This window comes from Ctenopharyngodon idella, chromosome 3 (genome assembly GCF_019924925.1).
Source record: "Ctenopharyngodon idella isolate HZGC_01 chromosome 3, HZGC01, whole genome shotgun sequence".
Lineage (NCBI taxonomy): Eukaryota > Metazoa > Chordata > Actinopteri > Cypriniformes > Xenocyprididae > Ctenopharyngodon > Ctenopharyngodon idella.
Genome location: NC_067222.1, coordinates 26,950,403 through 26,975,001, shown reverse-complemented (window position 1 = coordinate 26,975,001; position 24,599 = coordinate 26,950,403). Strand labels below are relative to the sequence as shown.

General features: G+C 37.5%; 2 protein-coding genes across 3 annotated transcripts in view; one reads left to right on the top strand and one right to left on the bottom strand.

Annotated features, from left to right (window-relative positions):
• Positions 1–6,781, top strand: part of abat (4-aminobutyrate aminotransferase) — a 33,519-nt gene extending 26,738 nt beyond the window's left edge. For both annotated transcript variants that reach the window (XM_051886610.1, XM_051886609.1), the window contains 4 exons: positions 443–610; positions 3,346–3,492; positions 3,768–3,879; positions 4,697–6,781. In XM_051886610.1, the coding sequence (XP_051742570.1) occupies positions 443–610; positions 3,346–3,492; positions 3,768–3,879; positions 4,697–4,818 (549 nt within the window). In that variant the 3' untranslated portion in view covers positions 4,819–6,781. The remainder of the gene's footprint in view (positions 1–442; positions 611–3,345; positions 3,493–3,767; positions 3,880–4,696) is intronic.
• Positions 6,767–23,725, bottom strand: carhsp1 (calcium regulated heat stable protein 1). The gene is made up of 4 exons (XM_051886630.1): positions 23,580–23,725; positions 9,779–9,995; positions 8,922–9,044; positions 6,767–7,457 (listed from the first exon to the last, which is right to left on the bottom strand). Exons 2-4 carry the CDS (start codon positions 9,967–9,969, stop codon positions 7,295–7,297), a joined length of 477 nt encoding a protein of 158 aa, XP_051742590.1. The 5' UTR covers positions 9,970–9,995; positions 23,580–23,725; the 3' UTR covers positions 6,767–7,294.
• Between the last annotated feature and the right edge of the window lie 874 nt (positions 23,726–24,599).

Below are 24,599 nucleotides of genomic sequence, written 5' to 3'. Positions count from 1 at the left end.
CCGAGCTAACTATTCTATAATGCTGTTTTCCTCCATAGTCATCCTTTCTTACTGGATATGTGCTTTTGAAGTCATTTCAGATAGACACTCCAGTTATAAATGGCTAAAATAAAACCCTTTGAACGGTCTAATAAAAAAAGACACTCACGACTCAGTTCTTTTTATCTGCTCTAAATTGAGTCCTTCTGAACGAGATAAGGCAGAAGACAAAAGGGAATTATTTAATAAGGCTGCTTTATGCAGAGTAAAGAGGCTCTTCAAGTAATTGTGATGAAGTCCACACTCTCCCTAGAAAACTCAGGAAGTGTTCACTTCAAATGGAGCGTAGCAAAGCACAGCGGCTGTGTCCGGCGGGTGTTGTATGCAGTTTTATGCAGACTGACGAGATGGGTTTTGACAGAGAGTGAGCTGACAGATGTTTATTTGTGTCTGGTTCTTTCAGCATGGCTGTGCTTTGCACGTGGATGAGGTGCAGACAGGTGGAGGAGCAACAGGCAAGTTCTGGGCCCATGAGCATTGGGGTCTGGACGACCCTGCTGATATTGTCTCCTTCAGCAAGAAGATGCTGACAGGAGGATACTACCACAGGGATGAACTGCAAGCAGACAAAGTAAGAGTTTCCCCAAATGTCCCCTCTTGCAAAATCGTTAATCCCATTCCCAGTAATTGTTCCAACTGGCTGCTTTATAGTTTTTATGTTTCGCAATCTTTGTTTGTCTAAAAATGATTGCATGTCCTTGGATGAGGTTCATAGCTGTGGGGAATTGAGCAATCATGCCCCCTACTGTTCAAAACATGTTTCTTTCTGTAAAGTGACCTCCAATGGTGCAGTTTTATCTCAATTCTAAGCCACAAAAAAATAAAAAATCTTGGACTACATATAGTTAAATGGCTAGAAAGGCTAAATTACATAAATAACTCATTGAATTAAAGACCATCTAAACAAAAGACTTTCAGTGAAGATATTGCTATTGATTATTATTATTATTATTATTATTATACATAATAAAACATTATAAAATAATAAATAAGAGTAATTTCTTATTTATTAGTAAAATAAGTTCAAATGAGCTTTATTGTCATTCCGCTACAAAGGAATGAAAATACAAAGGAACATACAAAGGAATGAAATGTCATGCCTCACAGGACAATGGTGCTACATATGTAAAAACATATGAACATAAACAGACATATAAATGTATAACACATAAAAACATAAATATATAACCTATATAAATCTACATATAACTATATAAAGTAAACATATAACCAGGGTTTGACATTAACGCCCGTTTCACACTGCAAGCTTGAGCAGCGCGTGAGCATAACTACATGGTCACTGCAGCTGCAGAGATGCGTGAGTATTCACAATGGAAGCGTTTGTACAGCGTCACAACAGCGGCTCGAAGCTACATATAAAGTGAACATTTCTTTACAAAGACAACTATAAATTTGTTTTTATAAGTTGGTCATTTATAAACTTGATAGTCTTGAAAGTTTGTTAACATGGGGAGGTGTACAACATTCGCATATAAACGTAAATAAATAAAAAATAAATAAATAAAAGCCTTGTGTCATCCATTGCTGCACATGAATGAGGTAAGCATCATCTGCCACGTGCACGTTTACAAGACTGCAAACTCGGGTTTAATTTGGGTATGCTGCAGCCTATATATCTCTCTGTGTAATAACTAAAAGAATGTTAATATATCATATTTTTTGGCTAGTTTACTATAGTTTTTTATAACACACCATACTTTAACCCAAACTGAATAATTAAAAATAAGTTTAAATGGGTAAATCTTCTATAAATATTTTTGATTCTTAATTTTCTTTTCTGTCATACTCAAATTCTTGTTAAAACACATTAGACATGCTTATTCTGTGCAGTTTGAACACTTTTTGTGTGAAATTATATTTATTTTGTTCATCAAAAGTGTACTTTCACCTTAATTGAGCGTCAGCAGCGCAGCAAAAATAGACTCGGCACCGAAGCCCTCGCTTCACTGCTGCTTATGTGACGCTCCTGCTTGACGCTTATGCGCTGCTCCTGCTGCCGGTGTGAATGCACTCATTGATTAACATGCACGGCAAAAAAAATATGCGCTGCTCATGTGCTGCTTACGCTTGCAGTGTGAAACCGGCGTAACACCCGCCAAATGCAGGTGGTTTTCAGCAGTGGCGTGTAACGAAGTCACTCCTACTAGCTACTTTGGCAGGTTGAATTTTATATATAATACATTTGTCAATTGTAGTCTTTTCAAAATGCATCTGAAATAATAGCCTAAAACGAAAAAAGTGCGATGTAGTGTTGTCAAAAATATAGATTTTTTTTTTTTTTTTTTTAATACATATCGATACTGAAATATCTTAAATGCTTCCAATACTCATTTTCCGCAGAATAGATACACGATACTAGCTGCTCTTTCTCCATCTCTCATCTCTTAGACAGCGAGTTGACACACAAACCCGCCTCCACTCACTCACTCCTTCATTTACTTAGGATGTATATTGTTGGTGTTACAGGGCTTGAATTTCGGTGTGGGATTGTGTATCATTTTTCTCATTCCGATAGATTTTGTTGCCACACCCAAAGTGCGCACATAAAAACCGCCTCTCAGTACTAAATTGAGTTTTACCATAAAGACTTAGAGGGCAGGTGAACATTAACATGTTATTTATTCCATAAAGTATAAACAGATGGTAGTGAGCTACAATGTTTCATGTTTGGTTGTACAGAAAAGTTCTTTGGCATAGACCCCGTCGTTAGTCCAAATCCTGGGGATGCAGATTTAGCTGATCCTGCCTGAAGATGAAGGACAGGGCCGAACTGGTGGTGGTGGGGAGGATGGAGGGGAACGTCAGCGTCATCAACTGCGAACGTAAAACAGAGAATTCAGTGCTCATTTATACCAGGTGTCAAGCAGTGATTGGCCAGACTTATTATTATTATTATGCATGATGACGTGACATTAAGTCTTCCTAGTAGAACTTGCGCCGGCGCTTTCATTTCTTTTTTGCTGCTTATTGCCCTTAAACAGTCTAACAGCAGCCTAATATTACCTGCTGCCAATTTATGAGGTAATATTAAAAATATCTATATAGCAGTTTTTCCCCATGGTATTGATGTCAAAATTGTGGCCAGTGAAAATGCTGAGTAGCTAGTAACAGTGGCTTCTTAAAAAAACAAACAAAAAAAAAAACATGAAAATTGTTTGACAAGATTTCTCCTGCCTATAGATAAACTAATTTTTTGGTTGCATGACATGGCTTGAGTGATAGAACACTTTAGTTACACAAGTAAGCTGTAAACCATTTAAACTGACATGACTGTTTGCACATCAGCCCTACAGAATCTTCAACACCTGGATGGGAGACCCCTCAAAGAATCTGTTCTTATCTGAGGTGCTTAATGTGATCAGAAGAGAGAACCTTCTGGAAGAGGTGACGCGCTCAGGGAAGGCTCTGATACAGGGCCTTTACGCACTACAGGTACAGCCATCTTCATTTATATCCTTACATGACTGATTCCTCACAGACGCCACAGCTCATCACGAAAGGCTTTAAAACCTTTAATGGTTCTGTCATGACGTTCATTGTTCATCTGTTGGCCGGCCTAATAACTCCTGCTGCCGGAGAGAGAACCTGAGCCTGTAATCGATCTTAGCAGCGTAATGACTGTTTGTTTTGAAGCTGTGGATTTATGATACTTTCCACATTGTGAGCTGTGCATTTGTTTTAATGTCTCTCTGCTTCTCCTCATGTAGACCCAGTACCCTCATATCCTGAGTAGAGCCCGTGGCCAGGGTACATTCTGTGCCATAGATGCCTGCGATGATACCACACGCAACATTATCATGATGAAGGCCAGGAACAAAGGTAAGCCGTGGCCACCTTAGCCATCGCAGGTTCAAAATCAACTTTTTTTTTTTTCCTGTATTTTTTTTGTTTGTTTTATGACAATTGTATTGTTTTATAATGTATTCATAAATAATAATAAAAATTTGCATAAAAATTATATGTGCTCAATTGAGGCTGGTACATTTTTTTTTTTTTTTTTTTTTTTTTTTTTTTATCCAAAAAGAAGATGTGTGCATAAACTATGATGGAAACACATTTACTGAATAAATACCTTGATGCGCAACAATAAACTCGCGTGACTTTGCCTCGAGTAGATGTGATTGGATAACTGGACTAACCAGTTGACTAATTTCCTTTTACAGCATCTCAAATGTTGGTTTGATCATTCTGGAATGCCTAATCCAAAGTCTGACATCAGAATGATTTGCGTTCCCAAACACCAGGCATCCGAACACAAGATAACATGACAGCATTTATCGCGTTTTGTCTGTGCGTTCTGTATATATTAATGCGATTTGCATTAATAATATTATTAACTATTATTATTGTTGTTGTAATTACAAATTGAGTATTAGATAATTAATATACTGCTGCTGCGAACTTACATGGTGCGAACAGGGTCTAAAATGAACACTGTTGTTGTTATTGTTATTATTTTTAATGTTGTTGTGATTTAATGTTAATTGTTATATTAATATTACATTTATAAAATAATATAACAAAATAATAGTAATAATAATAGAAGTAATAAAGAGTGTTAATTTTCGACACTGTCTACACAAGATGCAGAGGCTTTATGCTCTCTAAAATCAAAATCTTTTGTTTATCTCACCAGGTGTGTTTTTGGGTTCCTGTGGAGAAAGGTCCATCCGTTTCCGTCCCGCTCTGATCTTTAAGGAGTACCATGTCCATCAGCTCCTGAACATCCTGAATGACGTTCTGGCTGAGCATAAATAGAGTTGTGGCTGCCAGGTCGGCCTTGATTATGAAACATATAGGGGTCCAAGCCCACTCAAGGGTTTATACCAGCCTGTCACAATTAATTGATCACCGTCTTTCTCTCTCTTTCCGTCCGTTCTCTTCCTGTCATTTCTAATTAAGAAGTATAAAAATCTGTTTTCTATCTCTTTTTATTTAGCTGATGCAGATTTTGCCCTGCTGCTATATTGCCCCCCCCCACCCCCTTTTTTTTTTCTTTTACCAAGGGTTGACAGATTGAAGATCTGAAGGAGTAAACAGGAATTATCCCAGTAGTATTGCCCCCAATTCAGGGTAACTCTAATTATATATTAAAAAAATTCTCTTGATGTCGCAACTTAGTTTGTGAACTGTAAGGTTATTCAAGACCAGAAAGTTTCACAAACAAAAAGTCCTTTGGTTGAAAGTCAGTTGAATTAAGCAATATAGAGACCTCAAAGATAGTACAGGATTGCAATATTTCTTAAATCCCTGTATATGTCAAATAAAAACAGTCCGATCTAAGCTTTTGGAAGTTAACGTGAAAAGATAAGTGGTCACTGTGTATGACATTAAAACTACATGAAAGTAGCTACTACTGTCTTATTAATTATATCATTTATTGAGATAAAATAGAACTATTTTAATATCTATAAAGAAATGGCTGCACTGGAAATGTCTAGTTTGTAATTTTGCATGACGACAGATCAGAGCACCTGAATATTACGGTCCTCTCTGAATTAAAAGCATGTGTGAAAGACAAGTCGTGGAAGCATTGTTGGACTTATTGCGTCTTGAGGCGCTGGAGAGAGACGATGGAAAGCTGGAAAAAGTGAGAAGGTGCAGAGAACTATAGAGCCTCTATTCCCATTTAAACAGGATGCCTGTTGAGCCAATAACCTTCAAGCAATCAGAAAGTCCCTTTTATTGAGGTGGCTGCTTTACTGTAATATTCCTCAATCATAAAGAGCCATTGTCGTTACTGTGATGCGAAGCCTCTGATTTGAATCCCAGTGAGATGAACAGAATGATGCCAGCACAAAACATTTAAAGCACAACCTGCTGTGGTAATGTGAAGGCTGATGTTTGCTACAGGACTGCAAAAATCCTACAGCATTAACAGGATTTCATTATTGACAATGAAAGATATATTTGTATTTTCACAGCCGAACGTCTACCTGATAGAACAGAAATCCGTCAGGACGCATATTTTAAAAGCACAAGCTTGGAGCCGCTCAGTTTAGCGTCCATCCTCTGCTCAGGTGAACATGATCCCCTCATGTTTCTTATTACAGGCCATGTAAGAAAAGGTATGTGGTAGATAACATCTACAAGGTTATCTTTACTTAATGGCTATCACAGCCTGTAAATGGTTATCATCCTTGGGGTGATTCTCCTGTTCCAGTTGCTCCAAGCTGAAAAAGTGAACATCCCTTCAGCTTGGTTTGTTTCAATCGTCCTTTCCTTTTTAAATACTTAAACCCCAGTATGTACTTAATGTAGTGAGATTATGCAATGCTCATTGTGTAAGCTTTGTTAGTGAAGACCAACTGCGTTTCCACGTTGTTTACAGCCGAATCAATCAAGTTCCTTATTAAACTGACATTAACTCTTCAAATATAAATGTATAAAATAACCTCTCTAACAGTGTTATTCCTTCGTGATATTGTGTCCCATGTCAGTGTAATGTAGAAATGTTTTGGATGCCTTTTAAATGTTCCTTTTTAATGTTGTGGACAGGCGGCAGCAGTGATTCGAGATGTAAAAGCTGTGTCTGTTTGTACTCAGCAAAGTTAGTATTTAATTGAGATGTGTATTGTTGATACCCATATTAACAACTACAAAAAAACCTGCAAATTGTTTACACTGTTATATGTAGTAAAACTAGAAGAAAAAAAGAGATAATTTCTACATAAAACCTTAATGTTGTCTGAGGAAGAGAAATAAATGACAATTTGAAGAATCTTTTATTGTCTTTTTGAAGCAAGAATCACACATACACATGAGAAATGATCAATGATCAAAATGATATATTTTCACAATGTAAACATACATGGCGAACATGTTTTTTTTTTTTTTTCAGTGAATGAAAAAAATAGGGAAATCTACATATTAGATATGCGTTAAGGCTTCCTGTTAAGAATGCACGATCAGTTCTTAAGAGTATTCAAATCAATCAGCAAGTCATAGATGGTTAATGTAAGTACAACTGACTGCTGTTCATGCCACATAATTAAACACAAACCAAAAAATAAAGATAATTTCAAACAAACCTTTCCTGAACCCAAATAAAGAAAAAAAAGATGCAAGATTTGTTTATATTTGTCTTGGAGTTGTGCCATCTTGTCACACACAGCACTTAAAGGCATTCATTTATTCAGCCCTGTTCCCTCCCCCAAACCTCCAGAAAAGAAACAGAAACCCTTTTTGATATATCATACAGTTCCAAGTCAGAGAGCTGCACTTCTTGAGGACCTCATGATTCGAACACCGCTCCTGACCAGGTCTCGTGCTTTGTGCCTGGTGCTAAATGAGTGATGGTCACCTCAACGGCCTGGATCTTCTCATGTTTGGGTGGAATAGAGCAGATCTTGTAGCTAACTTCATCTCCCTCCACAGGCACATATTCACCCTCGATGCTGTTGGAAGAATGGAGATCAGCAGGAAAACGTGTGTGCTTACTGGATTTAATGAAAGGCATGCGTTTAAAAAGTGCACATTTCAGATTGGAAATCACAAAATGGATCCCATTTTACAAATGATTATTATATAATTATTAACTAATTTATATATATATATATATATATAAAATAAAAAAATTACAAAAAGGTGTAAATGCTCATCTGTGGGTTTCCAACATTCTGTGAATCATAACATAATTTGATATACTGAATGTTTGAACAGCAGGCAGCTGGCAAATCTATCTGTTTTTCCACTGGTCAAACACACTTGATCTGAAAGAAGCCAGTCTAGCGCTCTTATCTCTCACACTCAAGTATTTAACTTACCCCTGATCCCAAAACCTTTCACACACTCCACAAGTTTCTATTACCAGAAGCCCTTCCTTCATGATCAGTTCAAATACATCTACAAATACAGTCGGAGCACTAACATTTATGAACTAATTTGGCCTGCATATTGTTGATGATTTGTGTTTTGTGATAGTCCTTTTTGAAATACCTTTTTGACCACTTCTGAGGCCATTACATAAAACATTTCAGTAGAACTAACAGTCATATGATTAGCTTAGATTATTACAAACCAATCACCAGAACATATGTGACCCTGGACCACAACACCATATCATAAGGGTACATTTTTTGAAATTGAGATTTATACATCAACTGAAAGCTGAATAAATAAGCTTTCCATTGATGTATGGTTTTTTAGGATAGACAATATTTGGCCGAGATACAACTATTTGAAAATCTGGAATCTGAGAGTGCAAAAAAAAAAAAAAAAATCAATATTGAGATAATCGCCTTTAAAGTTGTCCAAATGAAGTCCTTAGCAATGCATATCCACTCACAAAAATACATTTTTTATATATTTACGGTAGGAAATTTACCATGGAACATGATCTTAATATCCTAATGATTTTTGCCAAAGAAAAATCGATAATTTTGACCCACACAATGTATTGTTAGCTATTGCTACAAATATACCTGTGCGACTTATGACTGGTTTTGTGGTCCAGGGTCACATACTGTATCACAGCGAAGAAGACTTGAATGACATTGATTTTTACTCAATTGTAAGATTTAAGTGTGCATGTATTTTTCTATTCATTAAGACTCACTCGGTTGATTTGAGCAGTGATCTCCCATCCGTAAATGAAACTTAATTTCTGCAAAGAGCAACTTGGAAGTTGTATCAGGTATATGCTGTGCAGCTACGGAATAGAAGTACTAAAGATTCTACGCTCAAAAGACAACAAAAGTGAAAAATTTCCACAACAGTTTATATCTGCTTCACTGATATTCAAGGTGTTGTTAATACTTGTGATTCAGATTCAACTGGGTTCGTGGTGGAATGTGTGTGGGCTTTGATGTAGGAGCATGAAATCTTGTTGAAGGCTGAAGATGTTTGCCCAGTGAACTCACTCAGATATGTGCACAAAGATGTCATTGCCTCCGTCTGATGGCCTGATGAAACCGTGTCCTTTGGAACGTGAAAAGCACTTGCAGACCCCACTGAAGACCGGCCCCTCAGCTGCACGCGCTGCACTGTCAGGGTAGAGGGACAAATATATATATGGCAAAAATGGCAGTAAAGACTTTATAATGTCAAAAATGTATAATGTTAAAAAAGCTTTCTATTTAAATTAAATGCTATTATTTTGCACTTTCTATTCATCAAAGAATCCTGAAAAAATGTATCACGTTTTCCACAAAATTAAGCAGCACAACTCTTTTCAACAGTGATAATAAGAAAAGTTTATTGAGCAACAAATCAGCAGAAACCCAGAAATCAATGATTTCTAAAGGATCATGTGACACTGAAGACTGAAGTAACGATGCTGAAAATTCAGCTTTGACATCACAGGAATAAATTACATTTTTATACATATTAAAATAAAAACTACTTAATTGCAATAATATTTTTCAATATTACTGTTTTTATTTGGTGAGCATTAAAGACACCCTTAAAAAAAAAAAAAAAAATCATACTAAAGCCCAAACATTTGAACAGTATTGTGTATAGAGCAGGGGTGTGACTTGGTACTGGAGGGCCACTGTCATGTAGAGTTTAGCTCCACCTTGCCTCAACATACCTGTCTGGAAGTTTCTTGTATGCCTACTAAGACCTTGATTAGCTGGTTCAGATGTGTTTAATTGGGGTTGGAGCTAAACTCTGCAAGACAGTGGCCCTCCAGGAGCAGGATTGGACATCCCTGGTATATATACATACATATGAAATCAATGGGTTATAACAGTGGATGATGTGCTGCTGTACTCACGCTGAGCAGGTGCGGTTGCGGCGGGTGGGCAGGGGGCTGGGAATCAGGTAGCCCCTCATGGGGGAGGGCGACCGGTCTCTGTGGCGGCAGGCGGGCAGGCGCAGAGAGCTGGGGGACACCGGAGAGATCGGCGACAGCGGGGACAGAGGAGGGGTGGTAGACTTCACAGGAGATGATGCTTCTGAAGACATGCTGACGGTGGGACTCTCAAAGGACACTGGGAAGGCAGAAAGGGTGAGAAACTTTACTTTTTAAAACTGAAATATGTTCTCTAGTGGTATTTCCCTTTAAAAAGAAAAAAAAACACATGCCAATTGTCTGCATGTGTACATGAACCGAAAACAAAAATAGTGCATATAGCACACAAGAACAGGTTCTGTCTACTGAGGACAGAGTGACAAACTGCAAAATGGATTTCTGTGAAATGTAGGCCAGTGTGAAAGGCTTATATATTGCAACACCTCAAGTCATAATATAAGTATTGATGATGTGATATTCAATAAAATGGAATATTATCATCATGTTAATCCTACACATAGGATAATATCATAAATAATTCAGCGCCAGCAACTATCTGGTTGACACTCCAACATAGTAGATGGCAGGACTGCACCTTAACTCTGAAAAAAGACAACGACACAGTGTGTAGCTACTACTGCTGCACAAAATTTTGTGACAAAAGGAGAAAATGAAAGCGAAACGCTCTAACCACACCTGAAAAAAAAAAAAAAAAAAAAAAAAAAAATCTAAATTTAACTCACCACTGTGGGAGTTTTTTGGATTTCGTAAGAAAGATGGGGTGTTAGACAGCCCAGTATGCAGGAAGTGGCGATCAACAGTAAGTTATTTTTGTACAGCTATGGTCAAAAACTCTCTCTGCCCCCCTATACTCGTATTTTGAGTGTGATTCATTGGTCCAAAAATAGAACACAAAATTAAATAAAAAATAAATTTGACAGATGCCATTATTTTTTTCCAAGATTTATATACATATTGCAATAATACTGTTATCGTGAATTGTTTTGGCCGTGATAATCATGTAGTGAAAAAATATATTGACTTTTAAAGACATGTTTGTAATGCCTATTCAGTGTATGTACTCACATTTGGATCTTTTTATTTGTTTTTTAGCAAACATTGATATATGCAGTTATGTGCTATTAATTAATCATCAAGTCATGCAATAATTTTGATTACAACTTTTTAGTCTTGTTAACATAACTTACTGTGTATATTACAAGCAACCCTCAACATATAATCATCCAAAATGGTCACATAATCACAATTTGTCCATAATCTCTGGTGAGTTCACAGGTACAAATAAAGCAATCACTAAGACGATGTGGCATTCATCACAAAACAGATACCCGATTCCCTTCCTTTCGAGAATTTTCTACTGCTGAAAAACAGACAAAAATAATGCAATTCCTCTGATGGCTGGCCTGTGATACTGACACAGATCTCGGGTAACTCAATGTCTCTAGTGTACACAGCAGTGGCTGTAAGAGCGTAATGGAGCCACCTGACAACCCAACACTGGATGACTCAGATCAGCAATTAGTTACTTTACTATTGAAACATGAGATATAAAGCCTGTATTTTAAATAAATACTGGTATAATATTCTGTATACAAGCTCCACTGTTCAAATGCAAGACATTATGTGCAGAAATTATAGATGTTAATTATTCATAATATTATTCATATACAATTTTAAACAGACTGAATGTCAACTGTGTTTTAAGCCATTTGATCTTTCAGTATTCCTGATAATCACCAGTACTGAAACATAACCTCCAGCGGTCGCAGGCTGCAGCTCCCATTTGCGACAGTAATGCGATCATTCACTGTTGATGCTGCAGGCCATGTTCAGCCTTTGTTAGCCCTATCTGACAGATCCCCCCTGTCCAGAAATATATTACAAACCTGCTCTGCTGGCAGAGCATTTGGTCAGGCCACTAGAGGTTCGTGAAGGACTCGGTTGTGGGATCTGTTAACTAATGCACTGAGCACCGGAGCGCTGCATGTTAACACAAATGGCCTGCGAAGGGTCAAGCATCCCCAGTAATCACAGCAGGAAATGGCACAGAATGCATAATCGCACGCCCTCCCCCACTGTCATCGCTCTCCTGTGGGCCATTACAGCCCACACAAATTGAGGAAGAAGAGCGGGATGACCAAGTAAGATGTGCCATTTGAGCCATTTAAAGCATATTAAATAATACACTGATTATTTCAAATCGCACCCAAGAAGTGGCAAATCGGCTTTCCGGGCACTCCCAGGCGGCTCAGCCATGGCAACACTGTACAAACAGTTCCCTCGAGAGATGCCAGATGAGAATGGGCCCCTTTGTACCTTCAGATGGATTACATCACCGCAATTATAGCTTTCTGCTGTCAGACTCAGCATGGCCCATAAACAGAAAACGAGGCCAATTATACAGAGCTGATTGTGTGTTAAGGTACTGATGCATGGGTGAGCGTTCGTTCCACATACATTAAAACAGCAAGCAGTTATCATGCTTTTACATTACTTTGTAAGAAATTATGAAGCTTCCATTCATATAAAGCAGTCTCTTTAGCAGTGGTTCTCAACCTTTGAAACTCCAAATGGGTATCACATTACCAAAGACAATATTTGAAGACCAACCCCCTACACAGGCTATGATATGTCCTCTTGCACCCCTGCTGAAATGAAAACAAAGGTGCTAAGGACAAACTAGGGCTTTCATTACAATTAAAATAATTTTAATCTTTTTGTTACCAAAGCATTAAAGGATACAAGAAAAACACAGAATTTGTTATTGTGAACACAAACCTAAATTTGCCACTTGCTCCGCTAAAGTGAGTAAATACTCCTGAAGAGTGAAGAAACACCACAAACAAATTTGCTTGATCTGCTGCCAAATATCAAGGGGATGAACTAAAAATGCAAATTATGTTCATCAAGGTTGTACACTGGAATATAAAAACTGTTCACGTAAAGTTCTTAATTACTGAGTAAAAATGACGTCGTGTTGCACTATACCTTGATTTTTAGCTTATATTAGTAGTAGTAGAAGTAGTAGCAGTAGTAGTAGGAAGAGGAGAAGCAGTACTTTTTATTAAAAAATAATTAAAAATAAAACAATTGTGTATATAAACCTTGATTTTTAGTATTACTAAAGTTCGAGATCGGGGAGATTTTTAATGTCTTTTTTGCTTTTTTTGTCTTTTTTGCTCACCACGACTGCATTTATTTGATTAAAATACAGTAAAACTGTAATACTGTGAAATATTATTAAATTTAAATACATTTTCAGCAGCCATTACACCAGCCTTCAGTGTCACATGATCCATCAGAAATCATTCTAATATGCTGATTTGCTGCTCAATTAACATTTCTTATTATCAATGAAAATGTGACATTATTTTAAGAATTCTTTGATGAAGAGAAAGTTCAAAAGAACTGCATTTATATGAAATATAATTTATTGTAATGTCACTTTTGATCAATTTATTGTATCCTTGCTGAATCAAAGTATTAAAAAAAAAAAAAAAAACCCCACATACTGGCCCCAAACATTTATATATTTGAATTTGTTTAGTATGGAACTAGTTGGTAGAAAATTTGTCCATTCCAAAGAGGTCTAACAGCAAACATCAGCTTTTACCTTGCATGTTTTATTAGACAAAGGTCAACAGAGGGAGGAAGACATGACCTCAGGATGAGCATACAGACCTACACTAAGGTCAGCTATGGAATTTACTGGAATTTCCCATCAACTCCACCTCTTACCAGAGTTTGCTGTTGAAAAGTCTGCCAGCGTAGGCAAATAACTCTGTCTGGCCCTAAACAACCACAATAGGGGCACTAAGCCATATTGTGAGTAGAGATCCGAAACTAGGCCATAGCAGTATGCAAAGTAGCACTATAGAACAGGTCTTTATAGACAAAATGTGATTTTAATTTACATCTTTGAGGTCAATACGGACTTACAATACTACCACAAGCTCTGCGCACCCAAAGAAAAACCGGGGTTTTTTTCAAGTAAAAAAAAAAACATGCAGCATGGCAGAATCATGTACATTTGCATTGACATCACCTAACAGGAAACTTATGTCATGGCAGCAATGATGAAAAAACTGCCCACAACAGCTACAAATGACTAGTTTAACAAAAGTAAGGTCACAAGATTACCCACGTTTTCACATCACTATCTAGAGCTTTCAAGCCAAACGTTTAGCATACTCTTTACATGAAGCACACAAAACATACAAAGTAAATGAAGCACAGAAAGGCTGTGAACAATTCTGTCTTCAAGCACACGGAATCTCAATTTACAGAATATTAGAGGCCTTGACAATATTGGTGGGTGGTATAAACAACCTTCGCAAAGAAGATTACAAGTGAACGTCACCAGGAGACAGTTATGCACGGTATTTACTAATCTGCACCTGATCTAGCAACTGTAATAACAAGCAGCTCTGAAATCAACCTCATCTCTGCCCTTGACGTGACCGGGCTACTCACCAGTGACAGTGTGCTCGGGTACAAGCACTGCTTGTTCTTCAGGGAGAAAGCACAACCTTGTCAACCACCTCCCCCTCTTTTACTCCACCTGGAGCCCATGTACAGAGGACGGAGTTTCTATGAAGGTGGTGATTATGAATACTGCAGTGATGGAGAGATAAAGGGAATCTAAATGCTCCCCATCTGGATGATAAGTTGCTAGGCTACAGAACAGCTGCGGGACACGTCCAGGAGAGGAATGGTCTATGAAACAGGATGGCGTGACAAGTACAGAGGTGGGAATGTTGTGTGGGTGACAATTTTCCGTTTGTTTGCACTCAAGAGAGCACCTGAAGAGGTCCAGTTTGTAAAGTACACAGGAAGTGAGCAGCATAGCTTTTATTGCCTTTTAATGATCCAATGAATGTACATTTCCAACAAAACACAAGTTAAGGGATACACCTAACAAAACTACACCACTTAACGGAATAAAAACAACGATTATCACACCAGCATAGAAAAAAACATCACACCAACCTCAGCACCATTCGTCCAATAACATGCCCACTCTTGCCCATATTTTCCCAGAGGACAACATGCTAAATGGATATAAACTGACAGATGAATATAATAAAGAGTTCGTATGCATCAAAGCCTGCAGCAGATGAAATAATGTGCCTACAATGACTAAAACCTCTGCAAGGTCTGTACTCTGGATGCCTACATTCTCATCTATACTATAGATGTTTCTACACACAGTGAAGGCACACTATTGAATCCAGCCCACAGTTTCACAAGGACAAGGACAGCTCTGACTCAGACCCCCGCTGTTACAACTGCATTAAGTCGCATGAATGAAAGTACAAACACAACTTTCTCCAGTGGCATGTTAGACTCTGAGAGGCAACTGGTTTTATATTTGAGCACAATGTGGCACACAATATTCAGAAAAGTGATCAATGTTTTTTTTTTTTTTTAAATAACAGAGTTTTAAACTTTTACATTTAGTCTCTACCATTCAAGAATACCTTAATATTTCAATGACAGCAGTAGCAGTTACAGCAATGAGTCATTTCCTGTTTTTGTACAGTCACGTGTGGCAGACATATGAATTTGACCTGTTAGAGCACAGCAAGCTCAAAACATTGTCCACTGTTTATATGCACCAAACAAAACTACTCCTTGAAATTATCAAATACAACTTACTGCCTATAGAGGTCATTTTCTCATATCTATGAAATTCATATGTTACTCCCTGACTGTGCTTAAAAGAACAGTTCACCATAAATGGAATTTAATTCAAATTTTCACTGAATAACAATTTGAATTTCACTAACAATTTATAAAGAACATAATTTTTGTCTGTTCCATGATATTAAGAAAATATTTCCCCAAAAGAAAGTCATATAGGTTAGTAATGACATGAGAGTGTGTAAACAGTTTTCATTTTTACATTAACTAATCCCTTAATAGTCTTAAATCTAAATAAAAATTTGGTCACACTTTAGAATAGATTAGGGTCCAATTCTTTCCCACTATTAACTAACTATTAACTACAACTTTTGGCTCAATAAACTCCTAATTACTTCTTATTAATATTTGGTATGGTAGTTGTTAAGTTTAGAAACTGGGGAAGATTAAGGGATGTAGAATATAGACATGCAGAATAAGGCATTAATATGTGCTTTATAAATACTAATAAACAGCCAATATCCTAGTAATATACATGCTAATAAGAAACTAGTTAAAGCAACACCATGGAACTTTTGGCGCTCTAGCGTTTGTTAAACAGAACTGCATGTGTCTTGCGGAAGAACATTGTAGCCGGAGCTACTTCTCTCGGTTTATGTCTATGACGAGTCACGCAGGTACTGTGCTACTCCGCAGCGGTGCCGACCCGACCAGTTTGAAATAGTCCGAATATAAACACTTATTATAGGTGTACCGTAGTGATTCAGGATAAGAGGATAAGGATATAAAACACAGTTTGGAAAATGGATTCATGATGTACTTGCTGATTATATAAATTGTCAATTTTGAACACAAAAAAGTTACAAAGTGTTGCTTTAATAGTGAGAATTGGACCCTAAACTGAAGTGTTACCAAAAATTCTTAATAGTCAAATTCATTTGCCCCAACAAAAACTAAACCACAGGTATCTTGCCACCGCTGAGCTTGTGCACAAATTCATTTGTGAAAATATTTGTGCCAAACCACAAAAACCAACAAGTTGATACAAGTTAACAGACCTATTTTGATTATTTAGAAATTCTAAATACATGAAGAAAAACAGGGAAGCAAAGCTTAGTTTTACAGGAAAGGGCAGAGATCATGTTTGAAATGTCAGATTATGACTGGAAGAGTTTGGTAATGTATCCAAATTTCCAAACAGCCTTGAGACAAAGAATAGCAGGAGGAAAAACAGGGAGGCAGGGACCTTTTGTTCAATCAAAGGACCCAACCAGGAAACAGCTAATCAAAACCAGTATAGTAGTTTCCTCCTGCAATGATGGGTTTCCAACAAAGTATTTATGATGAAAACAGCTTATTATGTGTGTTTATCCCAAAATAGATTTTAGTTTTATTTCAAACGCCTTAAATATAACATTCAGGTACATTTCATGCAATTGTTTTGTTAGAGGGAAACAATGCGATACATTTCTAGTTTACTTTTTTGTTTTTCAGAAATTCCTCTTTAACATAAGTATCAGCTCTATGCAAAGTGACCCACATTAGTTTTTTTTTGAAAATATGTACAATTAACCATTTATTCATGGAGCCACACTGAGATCCCAGTGCTATCTCACGGCTAATTTGTATGTATTTTACAAGGTGGCTAATTCGTACGACTTCTTACAACCTCACTCGTACGAATTCATACGATTTGTCTAAACCCCAGTGATGGGTAGGTTTAGGGGCAGGGTTAGGGGTAGGTCATTCATACGAATTCATACAAATTTGGCAACTCGTAAAATACGTACGATTTAGCAACAAAAACTTACTAATTCGTATGAGTAAGGTCGTACGAATTAGCCACCTCGTAAAATACATACGAATTGCCTTGAGATCGGGATGGAGATCCCCATATACCATACAAGGCCTTCAAAATGAAGATTCTAAAAGAAAGGTTCAAAAGTGCGTTGTTTTGTTGTTTTATAATGTTTCCTGGGGTGCACTTATAACTTTAGTATGCTTTTTACAATAAAAATTGTCATAAATTAGAAATTAAAGGCACTTTTCCTACCCTGATTTTAGCCCTTTGATTTGAACGGTCTGTTTTAAGGGGCGTGTCTGCTGTGAGACTTCAGTGTAAACACCCACTGCTATGATTGGCTAACATCTTTCCATTTGAAATAGCTAAGTATTACTCTCTCGAAAACTTTTAGCACATTTTTACTATTAAAGCTCTCAAGGTGAACTAATCATGAAAAGTGTTGCATTACATTGTTGCATTAGATCGTGGCATGAAAGGTTGCAGTATTAGAATTAACAGTTACTTACATGTTGTTGCATTACTGTCGAGTCCATATATTATCAAAAAAGTCTGCTTGCAAAGCCTGCGCCGAAATGCGACTGATTTACCAAAGAATCCACAGAGAAATACTGAATACAAATAAATAAAGCTCAACTGAGACAGTCACATTGTTGAAAATAAATTACTTTTCAAAGGATTGTAATGCTTAGGAATATGGTTGTGTTATTTTTGACCTGTATCGCTCTTTTCTCCTCCTCATCTCACTATCACACCAGTGGGCTAATGTTGCAATGATAAAGTAGGCATTGATTTCTTCTGCGGAGGCGGCGTTTCACCTATCTAAAGGCACATTCCAAGATCAGTCATTCACTGGGCCTGGTGTCAATAAAAGCTTTTATTGGACCAACATGGAAATTTTCAGTTCTGAAACTTATAGGATATTCTTATAATATGATGACCTCTTATATATCAAAGGCTGAAGGAAATGTTGATTTCTCAATTCATGACCCCTTTAAGACCCCCTTTTTTTTCTTTCTTTTTTTTGTTAAGAAAAATTGTAATTTTGACCTCCCTCTACATAATAGTGGATTACTCAGCAAATATTCATCCATAGCATTTAATATTTTGGCTTTCATCAGTATATATGTTTGTCTTTCTTCAAAAAATAAAATAAAATAAAGTAAAATATATAAAAATTTAGATGGGGAGGTTTCTGAAATTTGACACACAAAGACCCTATAGTTAGTTTACTGTTGTCCTAAGAATAAAACTAATTCAGACACATTTATTTTTGATACAATTATATAATATTTATAATAAAATTTGTTACAGTTTTGTGACAGTGGACAGATTGTTTAACCCTTTGAGTCTTGAATAGATGTTATTTTTCAGGACAATATTTCAAGGTTGGCCATTAGGTAGCATTTCCAGAACCTGTGAAAAGCAAATATCCAGAAATAGTACATCACAGATCAAGCAGCTTCTGATCAGAAAAGCTTTCATGATTTTCTCTGGTACGTAACAACAAACAAACCGAAGTAGCATTGTAGGTAGACTCCGCCTGTTATCAGGTTCAGTCCACTTGGTATTGACTTGGTACTTGACTGAAGGTGGGATTGCATAATATTAACAGTTATGAAAGGCATAGGTCACACACAGGCTTGCAAAATAAGATCTTTGTAAGAAATGTATATGACTTGTCTAGTTGAAAAGGCCAAATCTATTGTGTCAAGAGGCTTTGAACTTATTTTACATCTCAATAGTATTCTCTGGCAGATCAAAACTTCAAGGTGTTTTCTTAGTCTTGAGTGTGTACTGCAACAGATTGTTCTAGTCTGTGTAAACAGATGATCAGATAGCTATCTGCAACAGTCTTTAACCACATTCAAGATGAGTTTTGGATTACTCTTTGCCATCTTAAATTAACACGCTTTCTATTAACTCAATGGTTAGATTATACAATGAAATATGCCCTTAATTCATATTTTTTTAATATATACCAGGTCACATACCCTGATAAACAAAACCTCTGCCTGAATAACCTTGTAACTGTCTAGTGAGGGAAGAGCACACTGCAGTATTTAGCAAGACAGTAACACACTCAGTACACTATGACCTCTAGTTGTCTTTATAAGGTCCCAATGGGGTATGCGGTCACACCCCCGAAATCCAATATAACAACTTGAGAACTATCAGTTACGTAACTGAAAGCATGGTCTGATGATCTAGGTTGAAACGAGCAAATAACAAAATGTGTTCTTGGAGTAAAGACACAACATCATTTCTAAGACAAGAAATAGTGAAAAATAGTGGACATAAGCCAGGAAATTGTAAGCTCCAATGTAATCAGCCTTTTAATGACACAGCATCTAAAACATTCAATGATAGGTCACCCAAAAATGAAATTCAAATGTTATTTATTTATGGTGCATTCAAGTTTGTATTTACGAGTTGGGAAGACATCGGGTGCATTCAAATCACTTTGCTCTGAGCAAGACGGTGATGTACCTTTTCTAAGATTTTTAACTTTCTACAAAATGATATATAGGCTAAAAAAAATCTACATCAGGTGTTTTTTTGCTTTATAATTTTTGCTGTGTTCATAAGTGAAATTGTGTTGCAACTACTATTTTGAAAAGTGTTGTCTTGTGTAATGACAATGTGTGGGGAACGGAAGTGAAGAGTAAACTGGATGGATGAAGTTCACTACTCCTGTCTCGCATGCTTTATTGGTTACGAACTCCGGACAGACAACAAATTGGCAACAAGGATTAGACATTTTGTTTTTCGCTATCGCTGTTCACAAAGATGGCTGCTGCTAACGTGTCATTCCCGACTTTTATCCTGTCTTGCCCCGGTGAGGCTGCTATGCTGTTCAGCACATGGATGCAGATTGAAAATTACCTATTAGTTATTGATGCTACAGAGAATGCTTGGCCCGGATGAAAGACGGAGAGCTGTACTGCTTCACTGCCTCAGCGCAAAGGGACAATGGATTTTCTACTCATTGCCTAACACAGGTACAGTGTATAAGGATGCAGAGGATGCGTCAAAAGCCTACTTCGTGCCAAAAGCTAACATAGTAGCTGAACGCCACACCTTCCGTAAACGCTTTCAGGCTCCTCACAAGACAGTTTTACAGAGCGTTGCTGCTTTGCGAGAGCTTGTTTCATGTGAGTTCAGGGCCAGTACTGACAAAATTATTTGAGATCAGTTAGTAGAGAATGTGCTTAGCCTACGTATACATGAGAGACTTTTACTAGAAACAGATCTCACACTTTACAGAGCGGTTACGGTAGCAAGCCAGATTGAATCTGTTGCCGATAAGGCTAGATCCATTTCAAATTCCTGCCAAGTTACAACCTGTACAAGCAGTGCAGCACACAGTAAAACCCAGAACAAGGGGAAACGTCATTTGCACCTCTTAATTCTGCTCAAGTGGAGAAGAGAAAGTCATGCTTTCGCTGTGGATCGGAGGCACACTTAGCTAACGCCATGAACTGCCCGGCTGCAACATGCAGGAAGTGTAAATGGGGGGGGGGGGACCATCTGAGCCGCTCAGCTCAATTATGCCATTGCACAATCCAAGTTGGACATTAGAACTTCACATCCACTTAGCATTACAGCTGAGCAGATCTGCTTTCATTGTGGGTCACAGAGGAGAAACGCAGCACTCCAGCGGTGGCCTCCACGCCAGAGTCTTCAGCCAACATGGTCGCTACACCAGAGTCTCTTCACAATATGGCCGCCACTCCAGAGCCTCTTTACAACATGGCTGCCACGCCAGAGTCTCTTCACAACATGGCCGCCACTCCAGAGTCTTCGGCCATCATGTACGCCACGCCAGAGTCTCCAGTCGTCATGAACGTTGCACATGAAGCCATTAAGGTGGTCCCTATGCGAGTGAGACTGGCATCCAGCTTGGCAGACCCACCGTTGATGTCAGTGAGAGAGGTTGGCATCCTGGTGGTCTCAAACTTCAGAGCTCAGTCGCCTTAGAGGTTCACTTCCTGTAATGGCAGTGGCCATTTTATGTGTTTGGGCCGCACACTGCTCTCCAGCCCAAGAGTCCGCTCCAGAGCCCGCTCCTGCCCCAGAGCCAAGTCCTGTGTTGGTTTCAGCCCATGAACTTCCTGTTCCAAGGAGATCCACAGAGGTCGTTCCTAAGTTTTCTGTCTGCCCAGACATAACCACAGAGGTAATTCCTGAACTGCCTGTCTGCACCGACATGACCAACAGCCCTGAGATGACCGCAGAGGTCAACCTAAAACACCTTGCGGGTCCCGTTATGACCATGGAGGACACCCTGCTTGTTAGCTCCTTGGACACCCTTGAGCCCCCCTCCTGCCCACCACCACTGAGGCTAACCATAACCTCTCTGTGCTCTGTGTTACAGTTTCGCCTGATCAGCTGTGGTGGTCTACAGTTCCACCAGATCTGCCCTAGGGGTCTTCGGCTCCACCATGGTTGTCATCAACTCCGTCTGCTCTATGTGGTGGTCCTCTGCGATGCCTTGGTGGTCTTCTGCTTTGCCATGGGGAACTTTAGCCCTATCTGCTCTGCCATGGTGGTCTTCTGCTCCACTGTGGGGATCTTCAGTCCCGTCCGCTCTGCTGTTGTGGTTGTCTGCTCCACCGTGGGGGTCTTTAGTCTCATCTCCGCAGCTGTGGTGGTCTTCTGCTCCACTATTGGGATCTTCAGCCAACAATTTTATTCAATTTATGAAGGCGCTGTAAACTGAATTGTTATATTCTATTACAATTTACAATACTATTGTCTATTGTACATTCGACTTAGCTAGTTTTATTGTAAATGAAAAATACTAATATCATTAATTCAAACAATATTACCATCAATACAGATTCTGTATTCATGGTGTTTGCCATGTTTTCTCACTGACACGCAAAAAAGAAAATCGTAATTACAACTTTGTTACATCATTCATGTGCATTCAGCACATAAGTACGATCTTTCCGACATGACTTGAATTCACATTCCTTCCAAACCTGTATGACTCACCGATTAGGATTTTTTTGTTACAGAGAAAAAAGGTTCAAACTGGTGGTTCATACAACTTGTACACTATATGACAAGTCGTCTGTTGTCATATAATTGTTAAAATGTCTTGAAATATAGTGCAAAAAATCACGTTGATCTTTTTTTTATTACAATTTAAAAGTGTAATAAAAAAAATGATCAACATAATTTTTGCACTATATTTCAAGACATTTTAACAATTATATGACAACAGAAGATTTGTCATATAGTGTACAAGTTGTATGAACCACCAGTTTGAGACTGTTATGTTGCTTTTGGTTCATTTTGAAACTTAGTCCTCATTCAACGTGAGTGCATGGAAAACAGCAGCCAAATGGGGGAAAAAAAATACTTAATATAAAAAAATATATTTAATTCTTCAACATGGTAAAGCAAAATTAAAGCAAAATCAAAACCTATAGCTTCATATTTGTGACTTATGAATCCTAAACTAGTTAATGTAATGCTTTAATCAAAATCAAAATGTAACATGATCTGCTTTGTGTAAGGTCGTAGACACATGTATCTTAATTTACTATACAATATGTTCATCAACCCGAACACTAGAAACACTTTATTTGAAGCTTTAAATCAAAAGCAACAAAGAACACAAAGTTACATTGTTATTTGTCCTGGTAAAACAAAAATGAAAACCAGAGCACACCTCTAGAGAGGATCTGTTTTTCACTGTCATCTGATGTCAACGGGACTTCTGCAATACTGTGTCAATATCTGAGCTTCAGCAAAAGATTTTCAAGGCAAATGTATCAGTATAATAGTCACAGTCTTTCAACAAAACACCTTCATTACACGTAACGAATCTTTCCTGTATATTTCCTAGAATTGTGGCATATGTTTACTAGAAATGTTACTTCGACGAGCTGCGTTTTGACCCCTCCCTTCGTTCAACTAGTCTCTCTATGCATTAATTAAACCACTTTATTTCACTTACTTACTCAAACTTCCTACAAAAGCGCATATCTGGTAAAAGAAACATATTCCCAAAAAAATATTCAACATGAATATAGAATCATAGCAACGACCGAGAAAAGATGCAACAGATTAAAGTCAGAGACGTCTAAAAGAGATATTAATCAATGTTTAGACTGTATTAAACAACAGATTCATCCAAAACATCATAAATCTGAAATGTGGCAGATTTCAAACATTGACCATCTCTCGTTAAAATTAATTAATCTCTCGAATAATTCACGAGCATGCATAAGTCGCTTTTCTTTCACTTTCATAAGTCACATTGTTTGAATATCATCTTTCAAAAAGAATCACAGCATTACTCACCGTTTTTAAATGTGCACGAGCCAAAGAAAACAACTGTAGATTGTTGGAAACAGTGGATAACGAAAAGCAGCCAAGAAAGAAAGTTGTTGCTTGTCGTTTGCTGGTCTCTCTAGCTGTGATTCGAATGAGGGTCCAAAGAGGCGTGACTAAACCGATGCCATCCAAAATTACATCATTAAATGACAATTACCGTAAAACCTCAAATATTCAGAGGCTGAACAAAAACATAAATGAACATTCAAACAAATGGTTGCACAATCTTTTTTATTATTATTTCGCTCTTACCTGTAGGTCATCTCAAAATGCTCTTAATGCATGGCTCAAGTCATAAAGGAAGGATAGACAAATGGAGGGATGCAAATGGATAACAATACAACAAATAAACTTAATTTAAGTTGTGTACGAATTAAAAATCTCCTCTGGTCTACAATCCTCTCAGTGAACACTAGAGGGTGCTTCACAATTCAGAAACTACAGTAGTCAACATTTGAAGTGGATCAAAACCTTTAATCAAAGTTGTCCTAAAACCTTTTTCTTAGGACAACTTTGATGAACTTTTTTGACCAAATATTAGTCAAATGTTGACTAATATTTGGTAAAATTTCATTTCACCTACACGTTGACCATCTTAGGGTTAGAATGTATTTTAACTGTAAGAGTATAAGACATTTCCCTTATTTCAATTCTTACTATCTACAAAATGAAAATGTAAAACAGAACAATGTACCAATTCACAAGAATGCAACCTGTTAAAAACAACTAAAGAAGAACTGTAGATTTACACACAATTTCACACTCAAAAGCACAAGGTGATAGCTATACTATTACCTATATTGATAACTTGTTAGAAACAGCTATTCATACATGCTATTTTGTCTTCTAAAAAGTGTTTATACAGATCAGGAAATGGAAGAAACATATTTTTCAAATGCAAAAGGCCAATAACATATGATAGTACACTTCTGTAATTTCACAGAAATGCTTCTCTGTGAACGTCCTTCACAGATACATCAGTTTGTT

Bases quoted from the DNA above. Each gene is read 5' to 3' on its own strand.
- carhsp1 (XM_051886630.1), bottom strand. From the start codon at position 9,969: ATGTCTTCAGAAGCATCATCTCCTGTGAAGTCTACCACCCCTCCTCTG. The intron at 9,045-9,778 runs GTGAGTACAGCA...CTACCCTGACAG, and splicing joins CGCAACCGCACCTGCTCAGC to TGCAGCGCGTGCAGCTGAGG. The intron at 7,458-8,921 runs GTGAGTTCACTG...TTCTTCCAACAG, and splicing joins ATCTTTGTGCACATATCTGA to CATCGAGGGTGAATATGTGC.